Source organism: Melospiza melodia, chromosome Z (assembly GCF_035770615.1).
Source record: "Melospiza melodia melodia isolate bMelMel2 chromosome Z, bMelMel2.pri, whole genome shotgun sequence".
Lineage (NCBI taxonomy): Eukaryota > Metazoa > Chordata > Aves > Passeriformes > Passerellidae > Melospiza > Melospiza melodia.
In genome coordinates this window covers 7,358,721-7,385,679 of record NC_086226.1, presented here as the reverse complement: position 1 = coordinate 7,385,679, position 26,959 = coordinate 7,358,721, and the positions used below count along the sequence as shown (strand labels likewise).

Sequence of the window (26,959 nt, the reverse complement as noted above, 5' to 3'; positions counted from 1 at the left end):
ATATGGAAAATTAGAGAAATTAAGTGACTTGCTCAAGGTCATGCAATAACTCTCTGGTGCAGCCAGGAATATTTTCTCTCTGATTATCCTTATCCAGTGGACCATTTTACCTGCTAATAATTTCTACTAATACAGGATTTCTTGCCATACAGTATTTTAGTAATTTCTGAAGTTCTTCATGCTTGCAACTCTATTTTATCATGCTTTGTGTTAGAAAATGTATAGTTAAGACTGTCATAAAGAGTAGATTGGTGGGATGCCTGGTTACAAATTGTCAGATGTTGGAGCTATTCGGACACTGTTGCCACTGTTGATATATAGAGGTATATTCTAATACTAAAAAAAGCCTTTTATTACATTGTTCCTCCTAATACACTGCTCCCTAGTGAATAGTAGTACAGTAATTCATTCGAGCATGGGATTCTTCTTAAATCTCAGATGCTGTGATTTTTCCCTGAGGACAGTTTGATATTTCTGCCTGACATTTCTTTGAAGAAAAATAGAAGGTGCAGCAACATTAATTTTGAAAAGTAAAATTAGTGGAACACTATTATTTTATACTTAGTTCTCTTTTATTTTTAAACCTAATCATATTTTTATTGGATGTAATTAAAAGTCCTTTGCAGAGTAATAGGGAAGTTGAACTTTAATTCCGCTCACCTCGTCACTTTTTTAAAACTCTCCATAATTTTCATCCTTAGTTGTGCAATGATAGAGAGTTTTTACAAGCAGTAGAACATTCTTTGCTACTTTGGAGAAGAAAAAGGAGCAGCAGAATGTTGAAAGTTTTACAGGAACACTGTCCTGCATTAAATACTTGGAATAATAAATGTCTCACTTGGGTTGTACCTCGCTGTTCCTTATTTTGCTATAATTTATGAATGGTAGTTGAGGCTCATTCATGCACATTTGTTGCAGGATGGTAAACAGATACAGATTGGTCAGTTAGCAGCTGCATGAAAGCTCTTTTAATGTGGTAAAATTCTGTTTATGTGGAAACCAGTTGCAAAATGTGATTGACTCCTTTAATCATAGGCTTTGATTTCAGCCAGGTCTTGCTTGAGCAGTTCAGGGTAGTGGTTGGTCTTTCCCCAGCTTGTGACTGCTGAAGGAGAGAGCTCTCTTGTACTTTTCTTCTATTTTTTACCTTTTTCCCTCCAACTTTCATTCCCACTGCGCTTTTGAACATTGAGGGTGCGTGTGCCAGTGTGGTTGCTAATTTGCTGAAGTGTAAGACTTTGTATTGATATGAGTAAATTCTGATGCTAACTACATTAATATAATTTTCTCTGGGGTAAAAAAAGAAGAGCTTCTGGGCTGTAAAGATCTCCTGCTGGGGATTCCAGTGGCTGACATCACCTTAGCTGTTCGGAATTTTATGGAATTGGATTTTGAGACGGGGTCTAAAGAAAGGACTCAGCTGTATCCTTTCTAATCCTCCTTTCTAGGCTAAATAATCGTAGTTTTTGATCTGTGCTGCTGCCTGTAAATCTAACCATTATCTTGCCCTTCTTTGAATGTATCCTTTTAAGGTGAAATGAGAGTGGCAGAGTGGAGCCAGTTTAAAATACTAGAATGTAGCACATTTGAGCTTTTTAATTTATTGTGTCAGCAGATTCTTTAAAAATTGCTTTTGTAGAGGAATTTCTGAGAAGAATAAGTCATGCCCATGAATGCCAAAGTGCTTTGTGAGTAAGTGGAGTATTCTTGAGTGTGATCAGTCATTATTTTCTGAGACAGCCAGTGTGGCACCTTCATGTTTTCAGCAAGGTCCTCCTGGTGTGGTGGTGAAAGTGGCACAGTAAAAGCAAATTTTCTCTCTCTATCAGCAAAGTCCTTTCAAGAGAGGCAAAGAAGACTCTCTCTGAGCTTTTATTCCTGCAGGCTGCTCCTGAAGCAGTCATCAGCTTATGTAATGGAATGAGCAGTGGCATGGTGAAGACACAGAAAGATTCTTGTGCTCGCTGCCAGTGTCAGGACACATTAGCCTCCTCTGAGAAGGAGCAGCACGGGGCCTGCTGGGACGTAGCCAGCTGACTGTTGGACATTAAGGGCTTGCTAGACACCACACTGAGACTGATTATGAAGTATTCTAGGGTGAAATACTTTGAGTGACATGCAGATTTTGAGAGATCTCTCTTTCTTGGCCTTTGGTTAAATGGAGAGGACCGTAACTCCTTCGCAGAGAGAGTGAATGTGTGTATGTTTGCAAGATTCACTTCACTCCTAACTGGTATAAAGCCATAGTTCTGTGACTTTGGGGCTCCTGGTATGGCAGGTACATCACAAATACTTTTCCCCTGATCACAAATGCCTGTACAGCTCAGATACGGAATTTGTCTTTTGAGTGAACGGAAGCATTCACTAAGTGATATAGAGTTGTTCATGAAAGTTTAAATTTTGTTTTTAGTGGCAAAAATTGGTACCTAACGATTTTGCATTCTTTCTTTCTTTGAATAAAATAAACTTGGAGAAAACTGGCTTCCTGTTGTCATTGCAGACAAATCTTCAAAAGCAATTTTGGTAGAAAGGTATCATAATGCCCTTCTGCACCCATGGGAGGGAGAGATTTCCCTTTCCAAATGAGATACAAGATGGTTTTTGCTATTATAGTAGTGTTCTGGCTGAGATCACTGGCCTACCCAGAATGACTTGTAACTGGCAGCTACTAAAACAGCCTTCAGACAGCCCCTTGTCCCTTACTGAGAAAATGCTTCCCTCATCCCAACTCTCTGGATTCCTAAGCCCTTTCTAGGGTGCTAGCAGTTTGCGATGATAGTCTTTTCTACTGTCTTTGATATGAAGCTGAAATTGACCAACTGAAATTGAAATTTTCTAACAAAAAGTGAAAATGGGTGTCAAAACAGAATATTAATTTGGTTACAGAACTGGAAACCATTGAAGAGGTTTCAGTAAAGCCATAATAGTGTATATTTGCTGGTTTTCTTCCAGTCCTTAAGATCTTTGAAGGAAAACTTGCCTGTGGTTTGTATTACAAATTTTGTGTGTTTGGCCTCTTGTGTTGCCTTTTCTCCTGGGTTACACTACTTAATATTTAACCAAATTGTTACCTGGCTTTAAAATCAAAATCTTTTATCTTTTTTTGTGTGTTACTTTAGGGGCAATTTTGTGCTGCAGTTTTCTTAATTGGTCAGGCAGTGAGACTGCAAATGAGATATCCCTAAGCTTGCCTGGAAATTACTTTGTGTTGATAGGTAAAGCATGCCCAGGATTATTGTATCACCAATCACACTTACTTTATGTGCTTAAAAAGTCATTTGTAGCTATAAATTCATGCTGTGAAATCTAGTCTTGTATTTTGCAGGTTGCATATCGTAAAATTTATCCATTGTGTAGCAATTTCAATTAGGTTTTGGGCGCATAGCAGTTTTTTTTTAAATTATTTTTTTCTAATGTGTACAAACTGCATATGATGCTTGAGTAGAATGTATCAGATTTGTGAACCCTGATCCTTGGACAAAAATTCTGTTTTTTCTTTCCTTCCCCTCTCTCCCCAACCCTGCCCGCCATGGTGGTCTGTCCTGTTCCAGATGCCATTATTTGCCTGGAATTTAAAACCTGTAGTTTTCAAGAATGGTCGCCAAACCTTTTTAATCTTTGCTAGCCAGTTGACAGACTAATACCAGATTGGTGTTTATTAGAAGATAAGTGCTCCCAAGGAGTGTAGGACTGATCAGTGAAGTTCCCAGTGTCTATATATCTGTTTTTTGTTCAGTTTTCCTTCTGTCTTAACTAGCTGAGCTGCAATGTTCTTACTGCGTTTCAGATTTTTTTCGGTAAAAGCTCATTTTTTTAAAATTTTAAAAAACACAAGATACTGTTTTTAATTTGCTTTTCCAACTCTGCCTTGAGTCAGAAAGAGCTGAGTTCTGTCCCTAGTGTAGTGTTGATATGAGTATTATCATGGCTCTTTCTTGTGCATGTCAGTTTTTCATTAAACAAGTAAAACTTGAAGTGCTGTTGACTTGTGCAGTGCTTCAAAAATTCCACCTGGAGAGCATCAGTCCTGCTTACTCAGTGGAATGAGTCAGTGTCATCAGCAAACTCCTTGATCAATTCCTTCTTTAGATTAGACAGAAATACTACCATCAGCAGTGGACATGGGAGAACACAGTAATAATTGGAACTGGTGAACTAGGAATTAATTTTGACACTAAGGCAGATGTCCTAGGAGGGCTTTTTGTCAATATATTTGCATTACAAGTTTTTCTAAAGAGGCTCCTGTAAAGTAAAATTATTTATTTAAATGCATTTAGAATTATATAGCCTTTGAACTGTTGAATTTAAAGCAAATCTTGAACAAAGATGGTGCACGTCCTATGGCACAAGGTAGGTGAATGTGAATGGAATGCAAGAAAATGTTGCAGACACTGAATGGAAGGAATAGAAGAATAGTTCCTCTGATTCATCATCTTTGCTCTCAGCTGTCAGTTGTCTGTTTGATCCTGGAAGCAAGAACAGTGGAGCTGGATACCAGCATATTGCTCAGTGGAGCATTTGAGCTCTTTGTAGTTGTGCCTTCGTTCTTTCGCTGCTCTTTTCTGACCCAAGTGGGTGAACAGAGGGTGAAAATACTTTTGAGGAGCATTATATGAGCATTGTAACGTTTTTGTACAGCATCAGTGAAGTCTTCCATACTTCTGCTAAAAATCATATGTTCTGTACTGCCAGAAGGCAAAGAAATAAGTTTATTAAAGAACCCAGCAACTCACTGAGCTATTTATAGGAAGTGACATAAATCCAGCATAATCTGTTGAGATTCTTGTATTCCTTTTCTCTAACTTCCTTATGCCACCTCCTGTGAGTAACCGTCTTTTGTATCTCGCCTGCCCTTTATGGGCTGTCTCCTGCTTTGTGATACATAAACACATACTGCCACATTTCTTCTGAGATCACTTACTGTTCTCAGTCATTTACTGCGTAAGATATGTGGCACAATATATGCATGTGTCTGGGAGTGTGACAGCTTGCTGTGATATGTGTTAAATACAAACACAGCACGTGAATGTGATGCACACTGATATAAGAAACAAATCACAGAATTTAGAGATGAGTAAAGCCTGCTACATTTAGTCTGATTTTTCTAGTGCTCTCTTCTTTCATGCCTTTTTTTCTTGTACTGTTGTTCAATTTTAGTGTTATTAGGTGCCAGCATAGCCCACCGTTTGTTGCCCCAAACCCTTTTCTCATGCAGCATCACTCCTGCAAGTTACTGACCAAGCTTCCTTCCTTTCATAGAATCCTGGAGATGGTACTTGTTCTCTCTTTCCAGTTGCTTGCCCTGCTCTTGTTCCATTCCTGTCTTATTTCCAGGTAGCCATTGTGTTCTTCATTGTGGTTTTCTAATTAACTTTGTTTTTGCATCTTTCACTGATAATGTGAAAAAAGGTCATTTGTGCTGTAGTTATTTAGGTGGTTGCACTGGACTCAGAGGAAGCAAATGGGCCACGGTTGGATATGAGAGTCTCTCTCTGCAGCTTGTGGCAAATGTGCTGTGGCTGTTACTGCAAGCAAGTGTGGTGGATATTGCTCAAAAGTTTGTTGTCTGCTTAGCTAAGGAGTGCAGAGGTGTTGGTGTGGGTCCAGAATTTATACAGGTAGTTCCTGTTACCACATTTCTTTAATGGTATGTGCACAGCCCTTTTGACAGCCTGTGAGTGGAGGGGAAGGGGCCAAGGAACTGGTTGAACTCATCACACCTTCCCAGACTGGGCCCAAGGTTGTAAGTGAGACCTTGTGCATTTGACTGGTGGAATGCTGTTATGCTTAATCAGTGTCTTTTTTCCCCCCCTGTACATTAGAAACTGTACAATTAATAGTTTGATCCAAGCTTTCAAACTGCCCTAATTTAAAGAATTTGATTATCCGGTATCTGTCGTCTGTCTCCCTCTAGGTTTGTAGAGAAAAAGTGTGAGTTCCAGTATTATTACTTCCAACTTCATGCAGTCTGCTTGAGCTGATACAAGAGTGCTGTGGGTTGATCTTGAAGCTGGGGAATACTGCTTGCCTATAATTCACTCCAGGGGAGTGACCCACTTGTGGTATTTACGACTTCTCCACTGGAAGATCAAAACAAATCTGTGCCCTCTTAAGGGGAACAGTGATATGAAATGTATGGCTCAGTCCTTGAATGAAACATTCGGTTCAGAATATTAGTCTAATGGAATGAGTGCCAGACTTAGTTTTATACTTACATATATATATATGTATATATATATATATATATATTTATATATACACATACACACACTTCATTTTCCCCCTCCTCTTTCCTCTTCCTATAAGATTGTTCCACTTTAAGGAAGTTAAAATTGGAGTTTTCTAAAAGTTGTATTGCTTTGGTCTCCTGTCACCTGTGTTGTGGCAGCTGTTTCATCATCATAAAAGACTGAACTTTAAGAGCCTTCAGCAACAGAAATTGCCTAAGTGCAGAGCAATAATATTTATTAGTCTAAGCTCATTACTTAATATTTTTGTGGAGCTTTTATGGAACCATGATTTCCAAGCCACGTTTTTTAGCATAGTTACAGGATCATCTGTGCATAATGATCTTCTTGCCTACGTGATACCAGAATAATTGTTTTTATAGCCTGCTCTTGAGGTGCAGAATAAATGATCATTGTAAGCCTTTCTCCCATTGTCATCCTTTAATCTTGATCCAATTATTTACACTGAGCAGCAAGATACAGGGTGCCATGCCCCAGACAGAAAGGAAAATTTACGCCTGCACCTTGATACTTGAAAATCCTTAAGGAAAAGGACAAACAGTTTTGTTTGGAGAAAGCTAACAAGAAAAATGATTCTTTCCTGAACTTGTATTTGACCAGTAAAGGTGAAAGAAGGATTAGTTTATAGATTAAGAAACGAAAAGTTTTCCAGAATTTTCTTTCTGTCATGTCATCTAAGCTCTTCTGTCTGAGTTTTCTGTCTTCATGTCCTAGGTTTGAAAGTATCCCAGTGAATCTTCATTATGGCTGCAGAGGATCAGACTGGACAAGCCTAATTGTGGGTTCAGGCCCTGACTTTGTTCCTCCATGCTGCCCATTAATGTGCATGTACTCTACTGAGACCAGTGTTTCTGAAAAAAAAAAGAAGAGATGTATTGCATCAAGTCATACCTACCTTCCAGTATAATATATTATAAGCATTGTGAGGAACTAACCTGCTTAAGGGTGGAGAGGATGTTATCCATTTACCTGCAAAGTGGTGGAGGAGTTGAAAGTCAGGCACTGTGGTTATGGGCATATATTTTATTTTTCTCAAATTCTTTTCAGGGTAAGTGAAGAAAAAGAGGTGACGGAAGAACGGCTGAAAGCTGAACAGGAATCGTTTGAGAAGAAGATCAGACAGCTAGAGGAGCAGAATGAACTTATCATCAAGGAAAGGGAAGATATCCTTTAAAAATATGTGCCAATGGCCCACTGAAATAAAAAGTGAAGTACAGAGAAATAATTGTTCTAATTTATGGCATAGAATAAATCTGCATGTGCTGCCATTCAAAAGCAATCAGAGAGATGACTTGTCAGCATGTGACACTGGTTCATTTGAGCTTAAACTGCCATCCAGCTGTTCCTATGATATTGTTTTGCTATGAAACAGATATTTGTCAACTAAAAAAATGACAATAAGGAATTTACACATTAAAATATGATTATAGATATTTTTTGAAAATTCTGTTAGGTGGTCATAATTTAGGTCTAAAACTTGCATGGTATTCCATTTCTCTCCATGTCCAGAGAAGGGGAATCGACACTAAATGGATACAAATTAAATATATGTACCAGGGGGTTTAGCTAGCTTGGACTTTTTGTTTGGTGTAGGGTTTATATATTTGGTGTAGGTTTATATATTTGTTTGTATATAAAAAAGTTGGGAGATTCTCTTTTCTTGCTGACTGTGGCTTGCATTTCTTAAAGCTGCGTATGCTTAGTCCCAGTGCTGGAATATCACATGCAAAGTCACTATTGCAGGAGCTGATATTTTTCTTTCTGAGGTGTGACAGACCTTTACAAAAGTCTCTTATTCATTTTTCTTCACAATTTCTGATATTGATGCTTTGTTGTTAAATTCCTCAGAGGGCTAAGGATTGGCTGCAGTGGGATAGGGAAGAGACAGGACTGCAACTACAGGAAAAGCAAATAGTGTGTGATTCATTGGGAGATGCATTGCTGATAGGGAGGGTAGTAATGTTGTTTTAAAAAGCATGATGGAGCCCAGTATGCAGTACTGTTTTCAGTCCTGAGCCATCCTTTGTTCAAATTGAAAAGTTAGTGACAAAAAGAGGCTGTTCAAGTTATTGGCCAGTGTTGAAACAGAAACAGAGATAATTTAGAAATTTAAGCATGAATTTAGAGGAGGGTTCTTGAAAATTCTGGAAATCCTATTTCACAGTTTAGCACTGGAGGTGTAACAAAAACAGTGCTTCTTGGCTTAGAAAAGACATTCAGTGATGTGTGGTCTCTGTCAGGAGAGATTGCCCTGATGACTTAGAGCATCCCTTGTAGCACAGTGGCACTTACTTTGTCTGTTTGTCCTAAATGATATACACATCAACAAACTTAGCTGTTTGTGAACTGTTACTGGAAAATATTAGATCTGAGGTATTTCAAGAGCCATTAGATGTGATGACAACTCTTTGATAATGATTTCACTAAAGCCAGTATTTTGTTGTATATTGAGTCTTGTGTGTTCAGTCAGCTCATGAATGTGGGTGGGATGCATGTTTCTGATTTTTTGTTAATTATCCACACAAAGATTTCACTAATTCACATGAAGTTTATTTGGCTAGTGAAAAGTAGACGTGCTTGCTTTTTTGTTTTGTTGTTTGGGATTTTTTCCCTTTCCTTTTGTTTCTTTACCAGAAATAGATTGCACAAGCATGAATACTTTTCCAGAAGTCTGGTAGACATGGCAGAAGGTTAATGCATGCAATTTTACACTTCATAAAACTCTGTAAAACCTAGATATATAAAACAAGGTTATAATTTAAAACAATGTAATTTTAACTGCTGCAATACTTGCCTATCATACATGAATGATTCAAGATCTTCAGTGTAACTCTGATCACTTAATTTTTTAAAGCTTGTTGCAGAGACAAGGAATAGTACAAATGACTTGCTGAGGCTGAATACAGATTATGGCTGTTTCAAGTACAGCAACTTGAAATTCCTTAATTTCTTCTGGATTATAGTGTCCACTTGCAAATAAGATATCAAGGATATAATACCATAAGAAAAAAACTTGAAGCCTGTTAAAATCAATTTTATATATATTTTTTTTTTGCCCCACATAGCAAATTTATTCTCTATAAGATAACTTTCTTTACTGCAGTATTTAAAAGTACCCTGCAATAATAAATTGGTGCTTCTTCTGTAAATGAAGCTATCCAGCAAAGTGCAATTTCAGCCTGGTAAGGGTTTAGTTCACTTAGCATGGGGACTCTGTGGGTTGTTTCCAGCCAGACATGTTTTTGTTGTTTTGTTTTTTCCCTTGAGATTCTTGGAGGAGAAATACTGTTTGGTGCTTGAAATCCCTATTTTGAGGAAAATCCATCCTTATTTTGTTGTGGTTGATGTTTTTACCACTGAGAAGCTGTGAAGACCCCTCTGTTCAAATTTGCTGCTCATGAACTGTGAAGCTTTGGGGGAAGGGAGATGGGTGGGTATGCAAAGATCTCACTACAAAACTTTGAGTGACTTATCAGCATTTAGAAAACAGCATCTGTCTGCAGCCCAAGCTCACATTTACTGTGGAGCTGCCAGTGTTGTCTGGGTAGGGAACAACAAATAAAATTTCATGCAGATTTAGAAGTCAATTCTACCCTTCCTTGGCAGGTGAAACTTTGAAAATTGAGTACTTAGTACTAGGGTGTGCTGTTAATGGAGAACAACAGTGATGAGCATACTGTTTATGTGAACCATAAATAGTCCAGCCTATTGCCAGGGTTGCCAAATACTTAGTATTGTATTACAATGCTAAGTATTTGGCAATTATCACAGCATTAAGGAAAATTAGGGATTTCAAGTAGTCAGTTGGTCTACACTTTCTTCCTAAAGAAGTATTAAGGCCTATCATATTATTGTATAATTTGGTCAAAAGTAGCTGTTTTGGCTTGGCTTACCTAATGACATTTACATTTCAGACTGACTTCTTTGAAAAGAAATGTGATCTGAAGTGTTTAAAAAAAAAGTTCCAAAACCAAAAGAGGATCAAAACTTTGTTTTGTTTGTATTAAACTCTTTTGCTTATAATAAACCAGAAAGTTCTAGTGCTGCTGTTAGAAGATGTGCCACTTAGTGGTGTTCAGGGACATGTGCTGGGATGACAGCTCTTGCTGTTCTTACTAAAATTTGCCCAATTGGACTGACCTGGATAATCCAGTAACAGCTGCTCACACTCTCTTGATGCCCTCCCCAGTGAAAGCATTCTACAACTTTGAAGATGATAAAGTGGTGGGGAAAAATATCACTTTCTGAAAGTGAAGTTTACGTAAAAGATAAAGAGGCAAAATGTAAATGGCGTGTGTGTTGGGAAAGTGAGATCTAGAACATGAGATCTGGAAAGAAAGACTTGGAAAAGGAGGTTGAGCTGGACGTGACTGATGTGAAAGCCTGTGACTGATGGGTTCAGAAGTGTTTGGGATAAGCAGTCAGGGTTAATAAGAGCCAAGGTGGTGCAGGTGACCTAGGATCAGTCAGACAATTGTAAGACAGCTGATGCAAGCAGGGATGTGTCTGTTTAGGATGTTCAAGCACCCTCTGAACTTTTGAAATAGAATTTGGGACTAAGTTCATGTGAGAATTGTCGTGTGTCACCACCTGTGGTGTCTTCTACAGCATCTACTCTTGGTATTGGTGTTCTCTTTGCTGCTGTATGGTGACTCAGCTGCTTCTAGTGGCAGTCTAGATTCTGGAATTGGCTTTGGAGTGTATGACTTGCAACTTTCTTGTTCTTGTTTGTATTATTTCATTTGCATTTTTACAGTAAGGGATGAGAAGTGTGGACCATGTTATGCACTTAGACTACTAGTGCTGCATCTTTTTCCTCTTTTGGTAGGAGCTGCTAATAGAAAAGCTTTTGGCCTTCCTTTTTTTTTTTCCCTGATGTATTTTCAGGCACCTATTATTAATTTAGGTCCCAAATATAATTTAATTTAACAATCAGGAAAATATCCTTTGTAAGATGTCCCAGTACTGTCATGATATATGTCTTAGGAAAAGAATTATAATGAGATTATTAAGAAACAAATACTACTGATACCTTCATAGCTCAAAGAAATTATGTTGTGGTCTTGAGCTTTTCTGTTATCACCATTAGGGATTTTTTTCATGCAAATTTGATGCGGTTGCATAAATGAAGAAGAAAAAGCAGCTATAACATTTCTGTCAAGACTTACTAATAGGTGAAGAGGAAACTTATTTAAAACATTTTAAGAATTGGTTATTGAATTCTAAGCTCTAAATTGTTATTATATAGACAAGGAATAGGCAGATAAAGGAAAGAAGAGATTCTGTTTATTGCAAACTTTTTTTCTTTTTTGTAGATTTAAACTACTAAATCTGTACTATGCTACTGTTTTGGTTTATATTTAGAATGCACCTTTTTGTTGGAATTATTTTCTGACTGAACATAGACTTACAAAATGGTTTAACCTTGAAATGTAATCTAGGTCCAACCCCTGGACAGGGACACCTCCCAGTAGACCACGTTCTGAAGACCCAGCCAAATTCACACAACAAATCCTGTATGATTTACTTGGTTAGTCTTAAAATTGATCACAGACTCTGTTTACATATGTCCTTAATATTATAGAACTACTTAATTAGTTGGTTTTGCATGCAGTTAACATGAATATTAATTTAACTAAAACAGTTCATTTGCTTGTAGTGTTAGTGAGACATAGAATATTAATTTGCTGGAAGAATAATGAGCTTTATAACTATTATCTAGAGACTTTAATAAAATGCTTTTAGTTTTGCCATAGTACTGTTCATTACATAAGTCTTGCGTAGATAAATTAGGGCTGCTTACATATTTTCTCCTTTTCCTATCTTAATGTGTTAATGTAAAATTAGTAGTATTTTTCAGAAGAAAAAGAGTTACTGGCTTGCTTAATGCAAAGAAAAAAATGGTGGGAAAAGGAGATATCAGAATATGGAATTTACTTGCTGGTTCTGCCTTATTTTCCCTATAACGTTAAATCTGATCTTCTGAAAATATGAAAACTTAAGCTTGCCTTTCTTTTTTAGTTAGACCCACCAAGTTGTCACCACAGATGAGGGAGCACAGAAGGGGATCTTGCACAGAAGGGCTTTGGCCATGTACTTTGTTTGATGTGTGGTCCCAGTGTCCTGTGTGGCAGATTCACGTGTGTGTGTGCCTCCCTGGGGCTGCTGTTGGCAAGGGGACAGTCTGCACTCAGAATGTCAGCACAGTGTAGGGCGAGGTGGGGCGCAGATATTAGCACTGCATTTACCATCTATGTGAGAAGATGGGTCCCTGCCTTGCTGTGCCCCCACCCCTTTCCCTGAAAAAAAAAAAACAATGTAAGAAGAAAATTTCTGTAGAAAGGGAAATTTGCCATTTGCAGGAAACTTGTGCTTTTGAAAGTCAGGCTATTTATTTAAAACTCAGTAACAATTTTAGAGATTAAATTTGGCTGAGTCTGTTCCTGATGGTATAGTTTCTGACAAGTTATGAACTGAGGGTTTGGAATGACCGTCATTATTTTTCTTTTATTTCTTAACTTGGCTCCCTCAGCTTATCATTTAAAGTTTTTCCCTTTCTATTTTTCATATGTGTATGCATACTATATATCTTCTTGTGCATCATAATTTGTTTGAAGGTGTGTGAGGAGAATGGAGAATTAGTATTTTGCTCCTTTCTTCCATTTTATCCAAGTACTTTACTCTTTGAAGGTGTTTCTCTTACTATTATTTCAGGTATCCTACTAGTAAATGTTCCTAAGCAACCATTGTGGTCTCTTGAAAAAAAGCTGCACTTATTAAAAAGTCCCTGAATATTTATATGCTATTCTGTAACTGCAGTATTGGTTAAATAATGTATGTATTTACGAACTGAAATGTAGAAGAATCAGTCAAGGGCTATTGGGTAAATAAGATATTTTGAATTTTTCATGAACTTTTAAACTATAACAAGGTGAAACATATTGTAATGTTGAGTATTCAAATGGATCAATGGCTGGAGATTAATTTGAAGCTTTCCGTGCTTAATCCTAGTTAGTGCCTTGTAGCACAATCTAGCAACACTGTCCATGTTATGAAAACACCCAGAGTTAGCAGGCAGCATCTAAGCAGTCAGCAACAGCCTCTGTAGAATATGAGCTGGACAGGCTTTTTGCCCTAAACCTCTGCACTCAGTGGTGCATGATTGTCTGTGAGATGGTACTGTCAGCATAGAAATACAGCTGTGGAATGGGAGAAGCATATTTGCTCTGTGTTTTATACAGAGAGTGGAATGGTGTTTGGTGTGTGTCTGACTGAAGTGGAGATGTTCCCACCCAGCAGCTCTTGCATGGAATGAGTGATCTGCATCTGTTATTCGAGACTTGATGATTTTGAAACTGAGTAGGAGCTGGAGTTCTGCCCTGCCACGTTGTGGATACCTATGGGTAGCTGTGTGCTTCCCTGCCAGCCTGTCTCCCAGCTCTGGGTATCTGAAGCACAGGTTTATGGTATTATCTATATTAACTGTCTTGTGGGCATGACAGAACTGGATGTGATGATGGGCTGCCCTTGTCTAAACTGAACAGGAGAAACCTGTCATTGGAAATGCACCTTCAGCCATGGCAGTCTCATAGATCAATATCAGGTATTTTAAGAAAAAAGGTGAAGTAGTTCAGGTAAAAAAAAAAAAATTCTCTGTAGGAGTCAGGAGTCAGGCTGGTCAGTTTAAGTGTCTCAGATCAAAGACAGGTCTTTCTGTTTTTTCCAGATACTTAAACTGACCAGGCTACTTACTTGACTGAATTTGACCACTGGTTTTGTGGTTATTGCTGAAACATTTGGCTTTAGGCATGTGAGCTTTCAAAGTGATATTTGAGTTACATTTTTTCTTTATGACATTTTGCTCATTTGGAAACAAAGACTGAGTTCTTTTAAAAGGAGGCACAAATGGGAAAATGAGATCATTAATTGTTGAAGCTGGTACTGTAACAAATTGACTAGAAATGTGGATTCAGAGAAATTGATGTACTTTATCCTTCTAAACTAAATGAATTCTCCATCTGCTTCAGCTTCTCAACTATAATGAGGACGTAGGGCTGACTCTGCTATTGGTTTCTCTGTCTTCCTGCACTATTTTGGAAAGTTTAAACATTTCTTGCATAATTAAATACACTTTCAATAAATCAATCTCATAATAATTGTTGTTCAGGAGAGTTCATTATTCAGTTCAGTCTTTTAAATTACTGTTCTTCTTTAAAGGATTCTTCTGACGTTATGGCTTCTTCTAAATCCATTTGCCATGCTCTAGCTTGTAATTACTTTAGATTTGAAGAATAAAATGAATGGCTTTATTATTAATCAGTAGCAAATTTGTCTTACTGTTTTTAGAGTGGCCTTCACTCATGAAATAGTTTTAATGGTCTAGATAGCAAAACACTTCATACCTCTCTTTCAACAGAGATTTAGTGAAAGCAATCAGATAGTTTTGTAGGGGTTTTTTTCTTCCCTCTCTCTCCCATCAAACATTTGTCACAGTGACTGTCATCATGTGTTTGCTGTTGTATTCTGTGAGCTACTGGCCTTCTGAAAGCCTTGTTTTGCTGCCTGCTTTTAAATTGGAAGTTTTTCAGGCTAGGCTAGACTTTATTTTTACCTTATGCTGTGGGGAGTACGTTGCACTTAAGCCTAGCATTAATTTAATGTTGGCCTTTATGGTGGACGTTGGCCTGTAAGAACTTGGTCACTGTTCAAGCATGATGAAAACAGCTTCTGTTTCTTTGCCCCTTTCTATTGATGTGGGGTTTCATGGTCCTCAGTGACAGTACTTTTGTAGTCAAGAGTTGCAAGTTTGTGCCTTTCCATAGCAAAATGCCATCTTGTTTTACAGCAGGTGAGACTGCACAGGTGACTGTCCTGCTTTAATCTTGTTCATTTGGCATCAGTTCTTTGTCCATAGTCTCTTGTAGGGTTGTTCGGATCCATCCTTAATTTTAAACTGTCAGTCAATGCAAACTAATATAATGCATTTTTAGCCTTGCTAAACTTCTTAGGATCTAGTGGATGTTAGACTAATATCTCATTTCCATAGACTTCTTAGAAAATGAAAGTGGGTTAGTTGTAGAGTTGCAGACATTCAGTCAATCTCAGCTTTTAATTTCCTTAGGAATTCATTACTATAACAGCACTCTTGGTTTTGTTTCCTCTGTCAGTTGTGATGTTTAATGAGGGCTAAGAATTTTGAGTAATACTGAGGAGTTGGAAAAAACATCCAAAGAGGAATGAATAGCATCCTTAAAGTCTTAATTCCATGGCTCTCTAGGAGGTTATTAAAACTGGATGGAATTCATCTGGAGACAAGAACTTCATTGAAGATTTCCACCTATACCTTTTGTCCGTGGTTCTATTGGCATTACACCTTCTTTGGTCTAGTTTTAGGAGTTTATGGTAGTTTTTCATTTTGTATTTACAGTTTTCAGTTCAGATCCTTGTATGTATGTGTTTATTTAAATACATTTTTAACTGTGGAAATGGTAAGCTTTTGCTGATGGCAGTGTGGTCACTTTCATTGTGCATATGGCAAGAGATTTACATAAAGGTCATCCCCTTCTTGGGACACAAAATACCCCAGGGTTTATAGAGCAGGGAGTACAGTTGTGGTAATAAGGATTATGCTGCTGATAAGTTCCCCTCAAGGCCCAGTGATGGTAATACCCCTATATTTTGTCTTTAAAGAAAACTGCTGAGAGGCAATAATTTTTTTTTGTATGTGTCCCATTTTCATTAATGCATGGTAATTGATGGAGTTGCAGTGACTTGTAACAGTAATGAGTTCTAAACATAAGAATGCACTCCTTTCTAATAAGTGAGCACTGCTGGGGTTTAAAAGCGTACTAAATCAGTTGCTTTAGTATGAATTTATTAGTTTTTTTCAGCATTAGCTTTAATAGTAGTTATTTACATAAGCGTACATCCCATTAACCGCCATCAGGGCTGGAAAACATGCTGAACTGTTCATATTTTCATATAATTATTGAACATAATGGTATCATTTGCATTTCTAAACAGTGATGTTTCTGTCAGGCTTGGAAATAGTGTCTTTACGCAGTCCCTATTTCACATCCACTTATTTGACATCGTTAAATTTTATGCTAATGTGCTTCCCTAGAATGTCATCAGTAGGACAGATGCTTGCACTTTAATATACAAATCAGTGATGCTTTTCCCTCCCCCTCCCCTGAACTGCAAAAGAAATAAAAAAGCATATCTGCACTTTTTAGATATAGTTTGTTTCATTCTAAAGAATCTGTAAGAAATGAAACTTAGCTTTCACCCCCGTTAGTCACTTGCAAATGTTGCAATAACAGATACCGTCATTCTGAACAGTGGGAGACTGTCCTCTGCCTGAAGGAGGAAGAATCTTCTAACATTTAAGGCAATTATGTTAAAATAAAAATTGTAGCCTTGAGGTTGCCACCTGTGTAAGGTATGGAGTCTCATAGAGCAAGCTGCCTGGTCAGGCAGTGATCCATGGATTGGCTTACCTGGCAGCAGGGCATGGCTGTAAAGAAGATTAAGGGAGGGAGCAGTTTCACCTGCTAGGCTCTCTCAGCTCTCTCAGAAGTGCATTTTGACTTTTACATTGTCAAGGTTTTAGTCTTACACTTAAAATATTTTTTTCCTTTTGCAGACAGGTAGAGGTATATGAGCTCTTGGCAGCCAAGTGTGGATGGTAGTTATTGTATGAACAACTGGGGCTGACGTTTTTTTTTATGTATGTAAGAGCTTTGATGCTTCTACTGAAGTCAACACTGAAAGCAGAACATCAAAATCATGAGCAACATACCAATAACTGTAGGTCTGAATGTGGAAACAATGAAATAAAAATAAATAAATGTAATCAGCAGCACCACCAAAACAACACTGCTTTTCTTCCATTTAATAATGAAATTAGTATGTTGCATTTGGTTCTGTATGAATTTATCTTGAGATGACTTGCTTACTATTGCAAGTAGAGTGCTAAAGGCAGAGCAGGTGTGTGCAGCCTGCAGTATGCAGACTGGTCGCAGGAAAAAGTAACTGTTGAGATACAGAATGTGTTGCTTATGAACCCACCATGACCCGTGTTAATGAGCCTGGAAGTCCAGTGGATCTCCAGCTCAGTTCTCTGCTTTTCCTGACTTACCAGATGTGGCACCAGGCAGTTCTCCTGTTTTCTTTCCTACTTACCTGTTTAAAAAATTTGTGGTACTGCTTGCTGGCCTTTGTGTGACATGAAGGTTAAATGTAAGCATGTTGCTCAGTTATGGCATTTCACGGACACAAGGTCAAGGAAAAGACTGAGAGAAGTATATTACAAAGGATTGTCGTTTTCATTGTTTTATACATAAAAAATACATGTTAAAGAATGCCTTTTTTAGTCATGTCTTAAAAAAAGGTTGGAAGGAGGCAGCCAAGTAGAAAAAGGTACTTGGAGTGAAACAAAAAGGCATATTTTATGCATAAAGGGCCACGTGAGTAAACTGGAGATATACTCTGATGGGTTCTGGGCTTATGGTGTCTTTAATTATAGATGATTAACAATTTGCTAGTTGCTTTGCAGACAAGTATGGAGACAAAAATCCCTGCTGGGAAATGCTTGCAGTCTAAGACCTCATTCTGGTGGTGTGTGTAGACGTGTGTTTTAAGTCATGGGAAGTAGCAATATTAAAACAACAACAAAAAATTTGCTTTCATTATGTCAGAGAGAGCCATAGGGGTTTTGAAAGATTTCTGTCAGAGTTTTGAGCTTGCAATAGGGCAACCATTTTATAGCAAACAGTTTGGAGCCAGCTGCTTTTTGGTACACCTTTTACTCAGAATTAAATATGGATACACCAATGTAGACTAGCAAATGGGTGAGATGTGCTAATTTCAGCTGTGAAGTATTGGGAAATTTAAAGAGAGCACCTCTGGCATGCAGAGCAGATTGTTGTACTGCAGAGAGTCTGAGCTGACCTCTTGTCAATGTCTCATTTAAATCCTGAAAAGAAGACTCTAGGTAATTGGCAAGAATCCTTATTTTAATATGTGGCCATAAAAAGGTAACATATGATGATTTTTAACATCAGAAGATTAACATTTTACCTTTAAATAAAATATGATTAACTGGTACAGAATTAAAAGTAATAGAACTGAAATATTCAAACTATGACTCTGTGGTGTCAGATTATGCGCTGAGTGTGACAGTTTAAGTACTGAAGTGATTTAAAAAATGAGTCAGCTGAAGGATGTATATCCCAAGTAGTGAGAATAAAATGGAATAAAACAATTGTGGCTATCAAAACTTTCTCAAAATGTCCTGGCTGAATGACCCAGGAGACCGAAGTGTGGTGTTGTTTACAGTGACTGGGTCTTGCCCAGGTGCCAGTGCAGATGCAGCAAGGGAATAGTGCATGCTGTAATGGCATCCTAATCTATAATTTTAACCCACCAAGTCATGATTATGCTTAAATTTAGTGCCCAGGACAAGACTCTTTGTGTCTGCTGGGTTCATCTACCTTCAAGAAGGTTCAAATTTGATTGATTCAGCAATGTTTTATTTCTTTCAGTAGTTTGCAGTCAGCCAGGCTTTTTCTTATCCCTGTACAGTTTCATTTTTGATGGGTTGGCACATGTTTTAATACATGAAGCTACATGTTTGCCATCTGAATTTCTTGGTGTCACTGTTTGGAAATGTGAAAATGCCATTGTGAAGGTTTGTCATTTGACTTCTGCATATTTTAAGTCCTTGTTAGTAAAAATGCTTTTTTCCCCACCTAGTAGTTCTGTAAACTCAGCTTGGAATTTGACAATAAAGTGGCATCTTGCTGTCTTCTGAAGTTCTGTAAATTGATTTTTAGAGTGCAATTTGGGCATTTAGTAATCTTCTTGTAGGGGTTGTTTTTGGCATGTTTGTGCACATTAAGCTCTGACACTTTGAAATTGTGTAGGAAGAATGAAGGGGAGGATTGGAATATGTCTTATTCCAAAATGCAAAAATAAAAGAAGGGGTAAAGAAAATGTATTATGGACACAAGGATTGGCAGGTCTAATTTTGTTTACATGCAGAGAACAGGATACTGAAGTAAACGTGTTGCTTTCAAATAGTTCCTTCAGAGACTAGAATTTTTGTAATTATATAAAAATGCAAGCAAAGCATTTAACACCCTTTATAATACATTAACTCTTCCAGTGTGGATTTCTTAATATTTTATTAACTTCAGGGAGAAGTTTTGGATTTCTGTAAATATTGCTGGACACATTAATGAAAGATCCTAGGATGATTTAAAAGATGCTACTCAACATCTCTTACTGGTGCAGAGTAAGACTTGAGTGAGCACAGCTTTTAATGTCCAGCTGTCACTTCAGGTAACTGGACGAGTCATGCATTGCTGCATTATTGCTCTGTTTCAGTGCAAATAACCATATTAACTTGCCATTGCTCTTTGCTTTAACCTGTTAATATATCTACTGCATAAATTTTTGCTATGAAAAGAGGGAAATTAAAAACGAGGAATATGTTTCTAATTATCTGCAGAGAGAAGTGATGGGAGCAAATGAAATGAACTTACCTTCAGGACCGAATTTGATTATGGGAAGGATTGCCTGGTGTTGTCTCTGGTAGAGTGGGGCTAGATTTGGTAACCCAGGAAGGCTCGTGGTTTCCCCAGAAAGCCATCTGGGTATTTCCTGGGTCCATCTGCTCTGATGCCCACACAACCTGTGAATCCTAGTTGATTTTAATGAACTGTTTATATTGAACTTCTCTCGTGTTGGCATGGTTCATGTTACTGTGTTACACTTGTCCTTTTGGAAACAACCACAGGACAGTGCAAAGATTTCAACAACAATATAATTGCATTGTTCCGACCGGACATTGAATGCATTGGAGATTCTCTTGGCTCATCTGCAGGGAGCAGATGACTATCAGAAACCTTCTGGCTCTTTCAAACAATCCTCTTAACATATTTCTGTTCCTAAAACTGTAAATATCTGCCTTGGTTCATTTGTTAGTTCTCTTCTGTGTGCTGTTTTTTAAGGATCAGTGTTTTAGAAGAGCTTCTGTTTTTTTTTTTTTATGACACCTCCTAATTTCCAGGCTAGACACAGTCACAGCTAGCTTAAACATGCTTGTTCTTGTGCCAGTGTTTTGCTTAAATAGATCTTCCTCACTTTCATGTTTATGTAGAAGGGATTAGAGCAATAGACGCTCTCTCTCTCAAAGGGAAAAGAGAGGACGAAGTGAGAGAAGTTTCACTTGTATGAATGATGGGAAGTCTTGGCTTCTGGATTAGAACAGGCTGGAAATCTGAGTGAAATGGAACAAGGCTGAGAAGGATTGTATGACTGAAAGGTCAGAAAGCTTAGCAACATCAGAACAGCAGCGCGGACTAATTGGGATTTGTTTGCTTTTTCTTGCCTATAGAAGTTGTCTTGATGAAGTTCATCTTTGCAAAGCTACACAGAAAATCTTTTGATTGGTGTTATAGAAAGTCCCCAAAGGTGAGATTAAATGCACACGTATGTTGTGATTCAAGGTTGGTCCACTAAAGCAAATGAGATAACTGAGCAGACAAATTAGTGTGACTTTAACTAGGCCTCTTGACTTCCCCCATGGCAAAGCTGTCTTCTCAATTCTTCCCGTTAGGAATTCGGTTCAATCTTGCTTCATGGTCAGCCAGGGACATGCCACTGTGGGTGTTCTTCTTTTTGTTGCTCAAGGCCATTGAGCTGTTGTGAATGGTTTAAATTTTTGGAAAAAAGGCATCATGTAGCTGGATTTGCATTAACTGAGTAGCTGGTGGTGTCTCAGAACTGTGAATGGTGTTGCCCACAGTAAAGTCAGGGTTTACTTCCCAGCATTATGACTTTTACCTTTTAAATAGCAATGATAAAGTAATCAGAGGTTTGGGACATAAATCTGCAACAGATTTATATTTTATTTGCTTTTTGTGTTGTGAGTTTTCACTGTGCATGAGGAAATAAACATGACTGCAATAATTCTGACAGAAATTACAGGACAAGTGATTATGAATTCAGAGTTGCTAAATGCTGTCCTTGAGTGTTTATTTGGGCTCCATCTTTGCCTTAATCTGTCCCTCTTTTGGATGATATGCTTCTTTTTACTATTGCCATATCTGTTGCTCTTAGTAGACACTAAAATATATTCTTACCTCATATTTCATAGAAAACATTTGAAAGGAAAGCTCTGCAATTAATATCTTATTGAATGAGTCATTATTTTCAGCTGGTCCTTGAAATTAAGTGAAGTGTGGGTAACTTGAGTTGCAGGAGCTTTGCACTGCAGCTTGTAGTTTTGACATAAAAGTACTATGGGCAAGCTGAATCAGTGGTATTTTGTCTCTTTTATATCTTTTGGCCTCAAGAGCAACCAAAAATGTGTTTGTGAGCTGTAATAAAGACTGGCTTTTCCCCCTCGCTCTCCCCTCTGTCCAAACTGCATTGCTTAAGGTGTTCTTCTACTTCCTTTTTCTTTCAATGTCAGGAATTTTATTTTAATAGGACTTGTGAAATCTGGAGACTTATGGAAGATTACTAAATCTGCCAGAAGTTTATAAGGCTCATGAAAAGTATATGAGATTATACATAAACTCCTTTTCACTCTTTGGATCTGCTTGCTAGATGATGTGAATCTTCATTCCCTAGGAAGGAGACTTTCTGCTCAGTATATTCTCCAAATTTTCTTGGAAGATAATTAGTCTAACTGTCTTTGAAGTGCGTTCCCTAATGTGAATCTGTTTTTCAATGCTGTGTATTTTGAAAGGGTTATGTTGTATATTTGCTGTAAGTTGATTCAGTTTGTGTTACTTTGTGTCGTATTTTGTATATTTTGGAATTTAACATTATTTTTTCATGTCTGCTTGTCGCTGAAGATCGTTTTTAGTCAGGAGCAGTATGGATGTAGGAGCAGGTAGGAAGTTTCAAGGGGAGGCACATAATGGTGTGAAGCACAAGGCTGTGTTGTTCCTTTGGGGTGCTGCACTGGAGGACAATGGACTCTCCCTTGTGAACTCCAGTTATGCTGTTACATCACTTGAAGAGAATTAGGGATGATATCTTGGATTTTCAGCTCTATACATTCTGAAAACATCATGCTTCTGCATATGTTGTCTCTGGGACTTTCTGATATCCTTCCCAAATAATAAATGTAAATGATGACCTGCATGGTGCCCATGCAGTCTAAGCTGTAGTGAACTCCTTGGAGAGCTGTGCTGGAGCCAGTTTGCTCAATCCTGCCTCTCATCCTTGGCAGTGTTTGCCTTGCCCACCTTGATCCCAGTGGCCTCTCTGATCCAATGCTTTGGGTGGGCCTGCAGCTGACCCCAGTGTTCAGAGAGCCCCTTGTGTGCCTATGGCATGGGCACATCCATAAAGGAGAGCAGTAGCCAGTCACAGCATAAATCCTCAGTGCACCTCATGGAATTGTCCTCTCCTGAGGAGACTCAGCTATACATTTATGTGAATGCACACAGTATTTCTTTGCTATTTTTCTGCTCATCTCCTGTTTTTTTGTCAGTTGTACGGTAACGAATATACAAAGAATGGATAAACTGGGTTAGTAGTACTAGTTTATTGTATAAGATACATTTCCCTCAAATCTGTTAAGATTTGTTGTTTGATCTCAATTTTATCTCAAGCAGAGCCAGTCTTCTAAAGTCAGCTGGGTAATGGACAGTAGTTTTTCCATGCTTGTAAACTTGTACCAGAACAATCATCATCATAACACTTTTCTTTGTTATGGACTATGGACATAACAGTTTCATGTTTACAAAGCCAATTTGAGAATCAAATGTAGTATTAAGCCTAGTGGCAAGATAAGTCTCTGGTAACAGTAGAATAATTCACTGTAACATTTTCATACGTTAAGCTGTACTGAACGCACATTAATAAAACAGATACATAGAGGGATGGTGTCGCACTGCAGGATGTTTGTCAGGTTGTTTTCATTGGCCTGACAGAACTCCAGTATGAAAGGTACAGAGTGTGGACAGATTCAGTAATGAACTTGCATACCAAATCATGTGTCGGAGCCCTGGTCAGCTGGGAACAGACGTGCTGACAGACACGAGACTCCTAGTATAGCCATGTGGTGCTTTGTCTTATTTAAAACTCAGCTGGCCCCTTGCTCTGTAAGTTTAATAGAGATGTAGCCTCTATTGCCACAATGCCAATTTTGCCGCACTTGGTCCTGCAGAATGTTGAATGCTATGTGCCTTGCTCTGTGAAAAGGATGCATTAGGAGTCTTGGAAAACACAGCAATGCTCATAACAAATTTTGATTAAGATTCATTTACAAGAGAAGTCTCCCACGGTTTTTAGAGCCTTGAACAGACAAGGGTTTGGTGAAATAAACTGTTATATGCAAAAATTACATCAGAATTTATAGTGGTTAGACAGCCTTGGTGCAGTGCTAGGAAATTGTTGTTAATTGATCCTACCATTTTATTATGATGGATCTTGTCTAGAAAAAAAAACAACTTCTAACATCTTATATATTTTATTCTTTCTTTTTTAGTTATTTCTTAGATTAGGAATAGAAATCTCCTCCATCAGTTTTTGGCTTGTATAGTAGTTGTTCTTAAGCAGACATTGAAAATTAAGTGAATTAAGGGCAAGCAACAATTTTTTTCATGTAGAGCTGATCAGCATTTTAAATTTCTATTTTGCAGGCATTGTTAATACTTTGAGATGCAATTTTGTTTCACTAAAATGTATTTCAAACAAATTCAAAGATGCCATGTTTTGTTGTTATGTTCTTTCATGACATAGTGAGAGACTCATGTTGTGATCCTGCTGTTCTGATGATTGTGCTCTGACATAATGGAAGTGATTTGTTTTTTGAAACTCTGTCAGTCTGTCATTGCTACATGCATGGTGTATCAATACTGAATCAGTCACACAATTAGACTTTCAGCTGCTGATGAAAAAATAATGTTTTTTTTTAATACTGAGCAAAACGTGACAGTTTGTGATGAAACTTTGACAAGCAACCAAACATCTGATGCAAAATGAAAATATTGTTGTCTTTGAAAAAAGGGAGGATTTTCTTAAATTTCAACGTGTTTATTTTCTTCTTCTGTTTGAAAAGTGATTTTGCTGGACAATTGGTGTTGTTAGCAAAATATATTAGAAAAAAAACCTGAAAGAGATCTCTAGGCATCATTTTCTTTTCCAGCAGAGGATGGATCATTATGTGTCTTCCTCTCTGGCTGCTAGTTCTTTGTACAGGTAGCCTGAATTTAAGTTTAGATTTTCATTCTCATTTTGAGGCTTTGCCATAGCTGTAAGCCTTTGTCTAGAAATATGAATTGTTTCTCACTCAGCAAATTAAGCTCTGCAGTGTCCACTGCTGATAAGCTTTTCAAGCTGTCACAGGTTTCCTCTGTCCTTAGTTGTGCTTTGTGAAATCACTGCAGTTTGGGTACCATCCCACACATTTGTGGTAGGGGTCTCAGAAATGGTGAAGTTGGGCAGATTTCAAAGGACCATGAGTATATTGGGGGGAAGGTGATGGGTAGGTTCTTTGATCAGCATTAACTACAATGCCAGTAAACCTTTAACTTAGCTGCCATTAATTCAGCCCGACTGAAATAGCATTTGGAGTTAATGAAACTAGTTTTAACAGGATCTGCAGTGCTTTCTGTGTGTGAACGTGTGACATTTTACAAGTGCATTGCAAAGACTAAATTGATTCTTAGAAGAATACATTTCTCTAGTCCAGACAAGACCTAATAGATCTTTTTCCTAGATAGCAGACTTAACTTTTTCCTAATTTTCTCTCTTGATTAAAATCCTGAATGGGGGGAGGTTTCTACTAAATGTCTGCTCAAAACAAGCTTAGAGAAAATGGAATGTCAGCCTTAAAAATGTCACTTTAATAAGGTTTGACAGTGTAAGGTCCTAGAAGTCTCCTAATGATGTATATGCAAGTGTGGAGTATGTATGCTTGCTGTATTTGGAATCAGTGTATGCAGGAATGTATATTCCAAAAATATTGATGACTCTGTGCTGGGTAGACTGCTAGGAATGGGGGGCACTGGCAAAGAAAAAGGACTGGCAAACCCAAGATACAGATGTGGATGAAAGGGAAAAGAATACTCAATACAGACAGTAAAAAAGAGGTGTCAGGCTGTTGGGGCACAGAGGTAGATCCCCTATAAATGGGAGAAAACATTTCTCATTAAAAAACCTGTGTATTAATAGTTAGATCTCATAAGGGAAATGGTGTAGTGGTACAAAGGGATATTTATGCTTTTAGGCATGAAAATGGAAACAATTTCCTTTGTGTCTCTGTGTATGTGCACAAGCACTTGTATTATTCTAACATTTTTTTCATAGTGCTGACTATGTTTTTAACACAGAATATACTCTAGTTTTGGGAAGCTAATTTTTGTCTATCCATAAAATTCTGCTGACTTCTCTTTAGTGTCTAAATACTTGACTGATTATTGAATTCCATGCATTTATGCGTACTTCAGAAGTCTTATTTAACAATTAGTGTCTGGAAAATCAAGGAAAGGCACATGTCATGCATGTGCCACATATTTAAATCACACTTTAAAAAAGCCATCTGCTCAGTGCTTCGTTTTTTGGGCGTTCTCTGCTCTACAGAGAAATGTATCATTAATAAGAGTTCAAAACCAAGTTAGGTACCTATTAGGCATAGTTGAATTTTATTGCATGTGTGTTTCTGTGTGTATATTACCAGATGCCTACATTTCCAAACCAGTGACAATTTAACCTAAACTCCTGAGGGTGTCATTTTGCAGCTAGTAAGCTAGCTTATAGATTCTGGACAAAGACAATAGAGCTTTACATTGAGCTGTGGGGCAGTAGCCACTCATAAAACTCAAAATTTTTTTCTGTGATTGTTTTTCTGCTCTTATATAATTTGAAATTGGGTAACAATTCTTTGAAATAAGCTATAACCATTTATGTGTTTTAATAATACAAGGTTTTGCAATATTATCCAACAGTTGTTGAATTTTTTTTTATTCTCTTGGTTCAGAGCAGGGACATTACACTTATACTTTGTTTATCTGAAACTGTTATCTAAAACAATATTATGGCAACCAATTATTCTGTGTTTAATGTTGGTGGGCAAATTCCCCAGACTGTCTAAGCTTGTTTAATATCCCCTTGCAGTGTTTGGACAATGGACTGATGTTATTAGAAACTATGAATCAAAGTTAAATTGAGGGTATGAATCATGTTTAAACTGCAGAACAAAATCGTGATGATGTGAAAGTGCAAGTAAGTAAAGGAAACCACAGGATAAAATAATTGCAGCTCCTTGCTTAAAGGAGGTGCAGATTGGTAAACTCCTTCTGATGGATGTGCAGCCTGCCCTGTGCTGCGTTTGGGCTGTGTTGATGTGGCTCTGTTCTGGAAGCACCTGTTTGGCAGCCTGGCTGTTGGCTGAGCCAGGGTGGGGCTCCTTTCTCCTCCCTCACTTCAGAAAGAGGGATGGAGATACTGCAGATGGTCCAGGTGTTCCTACCTGCTGCTGACCTACTGATGCTGTGGTCCCTTCTGTTAGCTTATGGTGCTGCCATTCCTGCCAGGACACCCTTGGGGATGGTGTGGAGAAGATGTAGGGGTTTGCAGGAGACGCAGTCACTTCTGTTTTTTAAATCAAGAGGATAAAAGGATTGAATAAGATTAAATTACTTTTATTTTACTAAGATTTCTGTGAATTTAATCAGTGAAGCTTG

General features: G+C 37.8%; 1 protein-coding gene across 4 annotated transcripts in view; it reads left to right on the top strand.

Annotated features, from left to right (window-relative positions):
• KIAA1328 (KIAA1328 ortholog) overlaps positions 1-26,959 on the top strand; it is a 176,037-nt gene that overhangs the window by 11,271 nt on the left and 137,807 nt on the right. For all 4 annotated transcript variants that reach the window (XM_063181472.1, XM_063181474.1, XM_063181471.1 and 1 more), the window contains one exon: positions 7,296-7,411. In XM_063181472.1, coding sequence (XP_063037542.1) covers positions 7,296-7,411 — 116 coding nt within the window. The remainder of the gene's footprint in view (positions 1-7,295; positions 7,412-26,959) is intronic.